Below are 12,155 nucleotides of genomic sequence, written 5' to 3' on the forward strand. Positions count from 1 at the left end.
AGGTTGGGTACGCCCACTTTGCATGTCATTAGCGATAAATATCGTTAACATGCAAAGCGGGCCCCAAACCGCTATCTATCGCCTAAAAGCTGTCGCTAACATTAGTTAGCGACAGCTTGCTAATAGGGCGATAGAATTATCGCCGCTAAGCGGCTGAAAACGGCCACTAAACCGGCGATAATTGTCTATCGCTACCCTTGGTAATATGCCCCTCAGGCTTTTTTATTAACTTGGGAGCTCCAGGATATATTTGATGTGAATCTAATTCTCCGAAGAAGTCAAATACCCTTTCTAGACTGTTGCCTCCTAGTTCAAGGATCCTCTAAATGATTTGTGGGGGTTGATAGACATACATTTAGTTTTGGCTTGGTTTATCTTCAAGGGTGTCGCAGAGTACCTGTGATGCGGGGTTAGCGTTTTTGGTGGCTGATGGGCAGGAGAACTCTCTAACAATGGTGAGGAGCTCCTTGCCTTGTTTGGAACTGGTGTCAATCCAGCGGGTGAGGGCCTCATTCTTTGCAGCTTTGATCTGTCAGTGGTAGACGTTGAGAGCTGATTGAAGGTGTCTTTGTCAGTGTGGTTCTTGCCATTGCGCCATCTTCTTTCTAGTTGTTTGCACTGGTGTTTTCACATGCAGGGTTCCGGGGTGGACCAGTTGGCATGTTTCGAGGGTCTGTGCATTTTGGCTGGTTTGATGGAGGTGACACGGTCAACACCATTGGTGATCCTGTCGTGGTGCCGAGGAAATTGGTCCATTGTTGCTAAGTGACTTTGAACCAGCTGTGGAGGGGGGCACTGTGTTTGGTGGAGGCAGTGGAATGGGGCGGTTTGGAAATGTAGAAGAATACTATGGAATGATCAGACAAGGTGAGTTCCAAGGTGCGGCTATATCTGATTCTGTTGATGGACGTGTTTGGGTCCACAGTATACAAATTCAGAGCATCATTTAATCTTAACACACTTCGGTTTAAGATTACATATTTAAGATAAGATAAATATTTATAAAGCGTGATAAGCCATAAGGCATTACATTGATAAAAAAATGTAATTGTTCTAATCTGTAATAGCACTCTACTGCTATGGACAGATTTTGTGCCCATAGAGGACAAATGGGTTTTATCGGGCCCTCAAATCATAAAGTTTAATATGAGATAATATGATGTTATTTTATGCAGATTGTAGAAAGCACTATCACTTGGAGCGTATCCTGGCACTAATTCACTGGTCTCAAAGTTTAGCAATCAACATTGCACTTGTTAAGAACTGAAAATCTGCAGACCTCAATAATCAGGACTTAACATTCATAATAGTAAATTATACTTTATGTTACTCCTGATTAATACTGCACATTTAAGTAATGTTCATGGGACTGGTGATTTTATAAATTTACTCGACCAGACTTTATAAACTCCAATTAATATGTCTACATACTGTGATTCCTTACCTTATGATACACTGGGGCTGGTAATGGAATTGCAACATTCATTCGCTTATATTTCTGTTTCTATTTTAGTACCTGAAATGCATCCTGTGTGCCACCACTGAGAACGACTGTGCTGTCATTTCACTCTCTATTGCTCTACCAATGTAGCCAATAGATGAACGGAGGAAACAAGACCTTGGTGTTAGAATTCATTCTCCTTGGTCTCTCAGAAGACCCACATCTGCAAACCCCACTGTTCTTGTTCTTCTTAAGTGTCTATATATTTACCTTAGTAGGAAATATCAGTATCATGACCCTGATCAGTCTGTCTCCTCATCTTCACATTCCCATGTACATCCTGCTCTATAACCTCTCCTTTGTAGACCTTTGTTGCTCCTCCGTTGTGACCCCCAATTTGCTGGTAAATTTTCTAATAATGAATAAAACAATTTCACATGCGGCATGTATAGCACAGCTGTTTTTCTTTGCAGCCATGGGGAGTGCTGAGGTTTTTCTTTTGGCCCTAATGGCGTATGATCGGTATGTGGCGATATGCAATCCATTACTGTATGCAGCAATTATGACAAAGGCAACTTGTATTTTATTTATTTATTTATTGGGACATTTATTGAGCGCTGCGCTTACGCACACCGGCGTGTCCACGCGCTGAGAGTGGGAGTAGACAGATGACAGGGAGCAAAAACATCACGGGCCCTTATTTGCTATAAAGATAGGTTTTTAATTTTGCCCGGAATCTGGCCTCATCTAGTTCCAGACGCAGGTCCGTTGGCAGTTTGTTCCAGTAAGTTGCCGCCAAATATCTGAAAGACCTGCCTCCCATGCGGGCCTTCTTGATTCTTGGGGTCCTCAGTAAGCCACCCCCTGTTGATCTAAGTGCCCGTGTTGGTATGTAGGCTTCGATCAAATTCGTCAGGGGGACGGGTGCCCTGCCATTCAAAATACGGTGACAGGTACATAGGGCTTTATACTCCACTCTTCTCCTTACAGGGAGCCAGTGTAGCTGCTGGAGGGCCGCCTTAGAGTGCGCCCTTTTTGGCAGTCTGAGTATCAGCCGTGCAGCCGCATTCTGCAGCACTTGCAGCCGGGCCATGCTTTTTTCTGGCGCTCCCAGGTACAGCAGGTTCCCATAGTCCGCCCGAGCTGTTACCAGGGCATGAACCAGGGTTTGACGTGCTTCCAGCGGGAGTAAGTCCAGGACCTTTCTCAGCTTCTTCAGAATCCCGAAGCAGACTCCCACCACCCGATTAATCTGGGGGCCAAAGGTGAGCCCTACGTCAAACCACACCCCCAAATTGCGCGCCTCTAGGCACGGGGTAGGGGTGGGGCCAAGGCAGGAGGGCCACCATGCCGGCGACCAGGCAGACTGGGCTCTCCCTACCACCAGCACCTCTGTCTTGCTGCCGTTCAGCTTCAAGCAATTGTTGGCCATCCATTCAGCAAGATCTTTCATACACGAACGGTGTACCTTGTAGTTGGAGTTTACCTGGTAGCATCCATTAACTCCCTGATTCACACACTTTGTGCTGCTAGCTTGTCTTTCTGCGGCTCAAATAAGGTCACCCACTTCTTCTGTGATGTTCCACCTCTGCTAAAGCTCTCCTGCTCTGACACCTCGCTTAATGTGATCATGCTGGTCATTACTGCTGGCAGTCTTATAGTAGGTTCTCTAGTCTTCGTTATAATATCTTATCTCTGCATTGCTTATGCCATTCTCAAAATAAGTTCCTCAAAAGGCAGATGGAGGGCTTTTTCTACATGTTCTTCCCACTTCATCAGTGTCACCTTATTTTTTGGAACGCTTGTATTTATGTACGTCAGACCCAGCTCAAAGTATTCCATGGAAAAGGACCGTGTGGCCTCAGTGTTTTACACAATTATTATTCCAATGCTGAACCCACTGATCTACAGCCTGAGAAACAAGGAAGTCAAGGAGGCCCTGACAAAATTAAGGCAGAGAAAGTTTTATTGACAACATCTACTCTAATGTAAATGCACACGTGGACTTCGCACAAAGGTTACTGTTGATCTTCATAAACTAATCCTGTAAAAGTAATATTGAGCTTTCATTCATGGATGTAGCACAAAACACATATTAAAGTCGAAAGAGTTAGTAAATGTGCGGATTAAAATTGGACAGAAATGTGCATGTGTCTATGTTGATCAGTCCATAGAACTGTGAATGCTAAAAGTAGTGGAACCTTTACAATGTGTATGATGTTGCAAAACATGACTGAATATACCTCCATAAAGGTTTGTTGATGAATAGCAAATACAGACATGTTGATAAATAGTACAATGAACGGCCATCTGTATTTGGATTGATTGAAAGCAGTTATGCTCTATTATTCTTACAAGAAGAGTACTTAAAGAACTAGCGCCCTTTTTTACTAGACCAATTCACATTCTAAGGATGTGAACATTGAACACTGACTGGTTTGTGCATCAAGATGTAATTTGCCATGTGTTCTATGTACTAAAATAGGTTGTATTAGACTTTTCAGGGATCACAAAATAACTAGAAGGTACAGGTATTGCGTGTTCAATTTTCTTTTTTTCAGATTTGGGTACACATAAGGGGAGCCTGCACTGCGTGCTACCCTCGAAGTTGCTCAACATGATTCCCAAAGGGACACCTTGCTCATAGGAAAAGCTTATTCTTTGCTAATTTTCAGTCAAAGTCAGGGTTAGTTACTGATCAAGGTTTTGCAATCATAATAAAAGTCACAAACTATGGGTACACATGTTCCCACGTTCCCCATCTCATTGAAATCGAGCATCTATCATGCATTCATCAAATTGTGATTCGCAAATTACCTAAAAAAAAACTCATGAAAGGGCTTGGATACATGGGGCCTCATTTATGAAAAGTGACGCATCGCTGCGTGAAGACAGCGATGCGTCACTTTTCACTGCGTCCTCCTTGCGACACCAATGATGCGTCATATTCACAGTATAACGCATCATGGCGCAAGGAGTTACAGATATGTCAGTATTTCTGACTTATCTGTAGGCGCAAAAGTGACACATTGCTGGAGTGTGTCACAAAATTGACGCAACTCCAGCAATATGTCCTTTCACATGGGGCAAGCCCCATGTGAAAGGGCCTGCGTCAGTCTTATGCCTGCTGTGAGGCAGGCGTAAGAAATTAACACATTTGTGTCCTAGAAGTGGCGCAGTGAAATCTTATAGATTTCACTGCATCACTTCTATGACCCTTTCTTGCGTCAGAACGCCTCACCTGCATACATTATACCTGGCACAGGTATAATATGGCGCATGGGTTTACAAAGTGACGCATCTACCTAGATGCGTCACATTGTAAATATGGCGCAACAAGGTGCATTTTTTATGCCACTGGTGCGTCACAAAAAGTGACGCACCGGCGGCGTAAAAGTGACGCACAGCCTCATAAATGATGCCCATGGATTGTGTCTGCAAAAGAGCTTTGCACATGAGACCCAAGATTATCTTCCTTCTGATTGAGAGGAAAGGTTTTGAGAAAGGAGGTCAGAAGTCACAATCAAGGGTGTAGTGTGCCATAACTCAAGAATATTTATAACTAGATGGCCAGTATTCCCAGTTCTGTATTTTTGTGACCGTCACATGGAACAACAAGAATTGTTTGTTATAGAGATCAAAATAAAATGATTTGATGAAGATGGTATGACAAGACCAGGCCCTGAGCCCAACCCTTTGTCAGAGCCAACACCCACAGTGCAATGCATTCAGCCATGGGCAGTAAAGTCTGTCCATAGGAGGCCAGGTTATGTGCCCAGCAATCAATGGTCATCCATCATCCACTGCATACAGCCTATGACTGAGCTAAACCCCAACTCTCACCATGCTGCGAAAACCTGCTGCACACACAATTCAGCTGTGTGGGCAGTCAACAAATGCAGAACAATACCTTTAGCAATGAGCAGTGGGGGTTGGCCAGAGGATGAGGTATTGGGCAAGTCCTGCATCCAAATCTCAGTGGTCATCTAACCCCTACTATGCACGGACACTGTCAGTGCTCAGTGGGTGTTTGTCATAGTGTCACATGGCCCATGGGGTCATTGTTGTCTTCTCTAAGTTTGCATGAGCTCTGTAGACAGTACGCGGCTTTGCACATTTTACTACATGGCTTTATTTTTGCAAAGACTTTGTTCATACTTTTTACTTGCTGTGTGCATTCTCTGCCAGTTCCTTGGATTTAGTCTGAACATTTTGAGCAAGGTAGATAAACAATGCCCCTTATTAATCAAACCCTAGCACCTAGATGTAACATACCAATGCAGCTGTTGTTTGGAAATTGTGCTGTGGTATTATGGGGATATATGCATTGGAACATACACTTGGACAGAAAGCTTTCCAGGCAGGTGAGCGAGACAGCACCTATAATGTAGAATTACCATCTACAGTTTAAGATATAGGTCTGAAGACAAAACTCAGATATCTTCTATTATAAAATAATACTGCTCCTTAGCAGGGGGAGAGAGGTTAGGCACTATTGCCTTTTCATGATGACATCTCCCTTCATAATTGATGGACTAGCTGCTATGATTACTGTATTTATATTATGCATTTTCCTGCTTGTTGTGGCACGTAAACTGCATGTTAGAGCACGTTAGAAAAAATAAATATTTTAAACTGGTTTGTGTCTCTGTCAGATCTTATTGTGGACAGGTACAAGAGTCTGAGCGAAAGAGTGTCTTGCAACCGCGAGTCCTGAGTGATTTGGGAGTGTTCTGGGGTGTGTAATCACTTGTTTCTCTGTGAGTGTGTAGGAGTGTAAGTGAGACACTATAGGTAGTCGGTCCAGGGCTAATGGATACTAAGGTGGTAGGATGACTCAGTCCCTATGCACAAAGGTCCCATAATGCTACACATAGTTTTGTTCTTGGGCAGAATCCCGGCAACATGGCGCCGCCAATGTATGGTCTGGTACTTATTCAAGAGGCCACTCCGTAGGTCTTGTGCTTGTCCACAATACCCTCGCACCAGCTTACGGAGGCATCCGTGGTGAGGGTGCTTCTCCTCCTATTTCTATAAGTTTTACAAGCTTTAATTGGGCTAATAATGTTGTCGTGGTTAAAGCCAAGCCATCATACTGCTTAGAGGTTTTCTATTCTTGGGTTACTTTTCCCTCTGTGAATGCGCTGTGAATGCGAATGATAACTTGTTTTCTTTTGTACGGCTGCTGCTCAACTGGCAGCATATTGCTGGAAGTTCCGTTAACATACTGGGAGTAAATTATATTCTGGTGAAATGACGCCCTTCCTCACCCTGTTTCTCTTGTTTGAATGGACCCCTTGATGATGGGACCACTTGGCCTATTTTGGCAGGTTGCACTCAACAGTCCAATTATCTCAATGTTGCAGTCACAGAGCTACAGATAATATATACACAATTAGTTCATCTTCATTGACAAGTCATACAGGTTAAATCTCGTGCACTCCAGGCTGCTCCGCAGGAGCTTCAGCTCAGCCACCAAGTCAGCCACCGTGCCTAAAATGAAAGTGTGTCCTCCTCATGTAACGTAACTGGTGCTATGTAAAGCGCTCTGATAACTGATTTGGTTCGGTTCTAGTTCGCACTATATAAAAATCTGCAAAAAAAAAAAAAAAGTCAGGCCAGTGGACTTGTGATAAGTACTGTCATGATTAATTCAACGATGGGTAAACGTCCTCAGTATTAGGAACACTTACTATTTGGATAGCACACAAAATTAAGCTTCTTGAAGCTGTGTTTCCACATATGACTCCTGTGGAGAAACACAGGAATCTTACAATGAGTTTGCTGAGTGGTCTGATGCCTCCTTTAGCAGACTGCACTCACCTGGGGGATGGTGTTTGCTTCAATGTATACACTGTGCTTTTGCAGCTGAGTATTCTGAACAAGGTACAGAATAAACACAGGGCTGGCCCAGCCCTGGATTTGGTGATTAAATTAGTGGTAATGTTCCCTATTGTCTCTGAAATGATTCTGGCCAACATTAAAGGTGAAGCTGTTTGCTTACAAGTACGCCAAAGCTTAGCGGCGGTGGAAGGTGTACTTTGGAAGCGTCAATTACCAATTATTATTATGGATGTGTATAATATCATTGCCTCGCAATAGCTTTGGAATTACACCGCATTCTCTGGCACATAATGAATCCCCTCCTGAAAAGGAGGGTCATCCATCCTTTCCTAAAAAGGCTTCGAATAAAAATTTGCGGCAGCAAGCCTGGTTGTTGCGCTGGTTCGCCTACACCTGACCCTTCTCAATGATATGATTTTTATGACCACTCTAAAATGAAGACACCCAAGAGGTTTCAAGTTCCTGAACAGCGTTCTCCTTGTTTCTTTCAAAAAATTTCAGATCAACAATTTGGAGGAAGAGGGCAACAGGATTGCAGACAAAGCAAGTCTACACAGATGAGACGGGACCCTCAGCACTGGTTTGACGTAAAAGCCAAACAGGAGGAATCACCTTTATATCGACCCCAATTTCAGAGCAAACAAGTTGCTGCTTTGACTGCAAAGTATGCCTCAGATGGTGAGAACCCTGCCACTCAACAGGAGTTGTTATGCTTCTCAACAGCTCAGAGGAGGTTACCATAGTGCGGCAGAGACTCCACCAGCGTCTAGAGGCGAAAGCAACAGACAATGTTTTTACTGTGGAAAGAGCTAACACTTGTGTTGCCCCCTGATAAGCTTTATGAAAGAGGCCTCCAAATTGAAGGTGATATTAAATGCACTCTTAAGGCAGTCTTTTGTGATAACTTTTTACCTTCTTATGATATTTTGTTGGTTGAGGTTGATTGGCCTCCCCTTTTGTCCTTGCTTCCCAGAAGAGACTCAACTTGCTTATGCACTGTCATTGCTTCCTCTTGATCATTACAAATGCATTATTTACACAGATGGTAGTGCACATCCAGCCATTGGTTCAAAGCATGCACAATAGTGAATAGGGATTGTAAATCTTCTTTGAAATGCACCCAATCCCCTTGGGATTGTACAGCCCAATTGGCTGGTTTACGTGCTCTGAAATATGCTGATTCTGGAGTCCCAACATTAGTGGTATTCAATTATTTTTATTTTGTACAATTCTTCAATACCAACTTATTCTTCCAGTCACCAAATTATTTTTGTGATTCTGAAGGTAGCTCTATAAAGCATATACTGCTTTGGGTCACATTGGCCCTCTTAAAGAACATTTGCTGCTCACACATGTTATTCATACATTAGGACATCAGCGTGTGGGAGCACACGCTGTTGGTAATTCATTGGCTGATGAGGCAGCCAAATCTGCAGTAGCCACTGGTTCAGTAGCTGCAATTGCTAGGTCTTTAACTAAAATTGATTATGATATTCTGGCTGCTATAGCTGCGATGAAGGAGGGAACAGAGAATCCCCATAGTTTCCCTTCAGGCTACACATATCACTTGACGTATAATCAAATTTCATTTGCAACTATACCATCCGTTGGTGATCGGCTGATTCCCAACGAGCACCACAGGCTTTCTTTGATCATTGCTGCACATAAAGACATGGCTTCGACCCAAGCCGGGGTGACAGTGACAATTTAGCTTTTACTGCAACGTTATTTGTAGCGTAGTTTACATCGGCAAGCATGTAAATATGTTCTTTCTTGTGACATTTGTCAAAAAATTGAACCACCTGCTATTTCACGCCCACCACATACTCAACTTTTCATTTCAAATCAGCCATTTGGCCCTATTTATCTTGATCACTGCGGTCCTTTAACTTCTGACACTGTTTTAAATATATCTTGGTTACAATAGATTCTTGCACTAGATTCCTTTGGCTTTGGCTGCAATGCAGTGCTGATGCTCGAACTGTTATGAAAGATTTCCCTGTCTTTTTCAGGGTATTTGCCTGTGGCACCTTCCATTCTGAACAAGGTACGGATATTGCTTCTAAGGCTTACCATAAAGTGATGAAGTCTCTGGGAGTGCAGGTGCAATTCTAGTCACCATATCAGCCTGTGGGCAATTATTTCGTTGAGCAGATGAACTGTGACTTAAAGCAATTTGACAGCTAGAGTATTTGGTACTGGCTGCGGCTGGCTGACTCATCTTCATGGAGTTCAACATGCACGTAACAATCTCCCTAAAAGATCTCTGGGTGGGCGGAGCCTATACAAATTGCTTTTTGGCATTGAAATATTTGTGCCAGACCTTGATAGTCTGGACGTTGTGGCGGCTGGTGCAATGTTTGAGGTAGATAACTATTGTGCTATGTTACAGGATCTACAAAGACTCGTGACACACTGGTGAAAGACCATTTGCCTTCATCCGCGGATGCAGCAGTGCTGCTTCCTGTTACTGGCTGGCTTCCTAAAGTTGGAGATCTGGTCCGAGAAAAATGGAAACCAAAAAAGAATGTGGTCCCTCATACTGTACACCAGTCCCAGTCCTTGGATTGAAGAGTACCCGTACTGAGATTTTACCACCGCTGCCTGGTCGCAAAGAGAATCAAATTATTTCCATTGAACATGTGAAGGTTCACCATTTGGCCGATACTCAATAATATGCCTACAAGCATCCCCTGAAGGGATGTTTCATTGCATCCAATAACCACGGTCTCCCCGATTTCTCCACAACAACAGGAAGGGGAGATGGAGTCTTTAATTGATGTGCCACCTGCTTTCCCCTCAATGTCTATCACTGTGGCAAATGAGTATGCCCCTCCACCACTCAAAATGATCGTTGACATTCTTGAAAGTACAGTTCATTCACCTTCCAATGATGAACAACCCACATTATTTTGCCTAGGTTCCAGTAGTTACTATATGGACCGAGATAATTTTTCTTGTGATAGATCTTCATCGTCTTCCTCAGAGGCAGAGCCCCAACGCATATTTGTGCTTTCATCTCCTGATTTAAAAGAACTTACCTTGTTCCACCTTGGACATACATACGGATGGTGCTTACAATGGTCTTCCTCTTCATGTGGATTGGTTTTGTGACAGTTTTTTCTTGTTGATCAATGGCCATTACCTACCTGAACGCTCTGCTATAGACTTGGTGGACGGAATTCTAGCCCCACACACTTCGTCTTATAAAATGAAAAGGGATGAATCCCTAGTTAATATTTCAGCATTCACAATTATTTATGGTATTGTTTGGGATAAAGTACCATTCGAAGTCTACGGTCCTACGGAGACTGTGCAACTTCCATGTGTATTCTCAGTTTCTTTGGGTGATCTTATTTTGACTGGTACACACTTTGGTTAGTGGAATGTAAAAGTTGTTCATTCACTGTTCCTAGACTTAAAATATTATACTGCATTTGAAAACGGAAGATTCGTATTTACATTCTGCAAATTATCCTGATTTATTCTTTTACCAACATTATGGCCATTATTTCTTGCACAAATCCAACGTTCTGAGACCACATGTTAATTATACACAATGGGAACATTGCCCAACACCATCACAGGGGAGTTGACTGACACAGAAAAGTAAATTTGTATATTTTTCTGGTTACGATGTAACTGACCCATAATAATATTTTTGGGAAATTGCTTTTGCTTACACGCACAAACTGTATGCTGATCCATACTAAATTTGTCTATTCTTCAACTTTCATAACTGACTTGTCTTCAAAAGGTTATGATTATTGGAAGTGCATAATTGATTTAAAATCAATATCGGGTACCAAAGATTGGCAGGTGCAAATTACTGAATCGTTACATCATGCATGTTTAAATACATCACAGCTGTTATTTTTGAGTGAGTTCATTAAAGAAACTACATGTTTTGGTTTGGCTACTGCAAAAAATGTGAATGCTCTTTCAATTCTGTCTTTGGCTGCCTATAGCTGGACTGTTCCCATGAGGCATAGGGTCAGACTGATTTGCATATGGCCATGTCTGAACTGGGGTGGCAGAGTGAGCTAAAGAATGGTGATGGATTAAACCCAGATCAGTTGACTGGGGGTGAGTGTTTGATTTGTTCAAACGCCCCGTCCATCATCCCCTTTTGTATCGCTTTGTTTGCCCTAAGTTGGCAGGGTATGCTCAGACGTGAGTCCCTTGCTCACTTTGCCACTGGATTCAAGATAGCCTGGCTGATGAGGATTATGAATCCAAAACCGGTCCCAGGATGCTTGTTTCCGGTCCAGGGAAGACATGGCTTGGCAGTTCGGGCTGAACTGATCCCATGAAGCACAGGGTCAGACTGATTTGCATATGGCCATGTCTGAACTGGGGTGGCAGAGTGAGCTAAAGAATGGTGATGGATTAAACCCAGATCAGTTGACTGGGGGTGAGTGTTTGATTTGCTCAAACACTCCATCCATCATCCCCTTTTGTATCGCTTTGTTCGCCCTAAGTTGGCAGGGTATGCTCAGACGTGAGTCCCTTGCTCACTTTGCCACTGGATTCATGATAGCCTGGCCGATGAGGATTATGAATCTGAAACCAGTCCCAGGATGCTTGTTTCCGGTCCAGAGAAGACATGGCTTGGCAGTTCGGGCTGGACTGTTCCCATGAGGCACAGGGTCAGACTGATTCGCATATGGCCATGTCTGAACTGGGGTGGCAGAGTGAGCTAAAGAATGGTGATGGATTAAACCCAGATCAGTTGACTGGGGGTGAGTGTTTGATTTGCTCAAACGCTCCGTCCATCATCCCCTTTTGTATCGCTTTGTTCGCCCTAAGTTGGCAGGGTATGCTCAGACGTGAGTCCCTTGCTCACTCTGCCACTGGATTCAAGATAGCC

General features: G+C 43.3%; 1 protein-coding gene across 1 annotated transcript; it reads left to right on the forward strand.

Annotated features, from left to right (window-relative positions):
- Positions 1 to 1,598: 1,598 nt before the first annotated feature.
- LOC144768741 (olfactory receptor 5J3-like) lies at positions 1,599 to 3,413 on the forward strand. The gene is made up of 2 exons (XM_078652631.1): positions 1,599 to 2,021; positions 2,904 to 3,413. Exons 1-2 carry the CDS (start codon positions 1,599 to 1,601, stop codon positions 3,411 to 3,413), a joined length of 933 nt encoding a protein of 310 aa, XP_078508757.1.
- Positions 3,414 to 12,155: the final 8,742 nt, after the last annotated feature.

The sequence above is a fragment of the Lissotriton helveticus genome, chromosome 1_1 (assembly GCF_964261635.1).
Source record: "Lissotriton helveticus chromosome 1_1, aLisHel1.1, whole genome shotgun sequence".
In the NCBI taxonomy this organism is placed as follows: Eukaryota; Metazoa; Chordata; class Amphibia; order Caudata; family Salamandridae; genus Lissotriton; species Lissotriton helveticus.

Coding starts and splice junctions, on each gene's coding strand:
- LOC144768741 (XM_078652631.1), top strand. CDS start 1,599: ATGAACGGAGGAAACAAGACCTTGGTGTTAGAATTCATTCTCCTTGGT. Junction 2,022..2,903: donor TTATGACAAAGGCAACTTGT/ATTTTATTTATT, acceptor CATACACGAACG/GTGTACCTTGTAGTTGGAGT.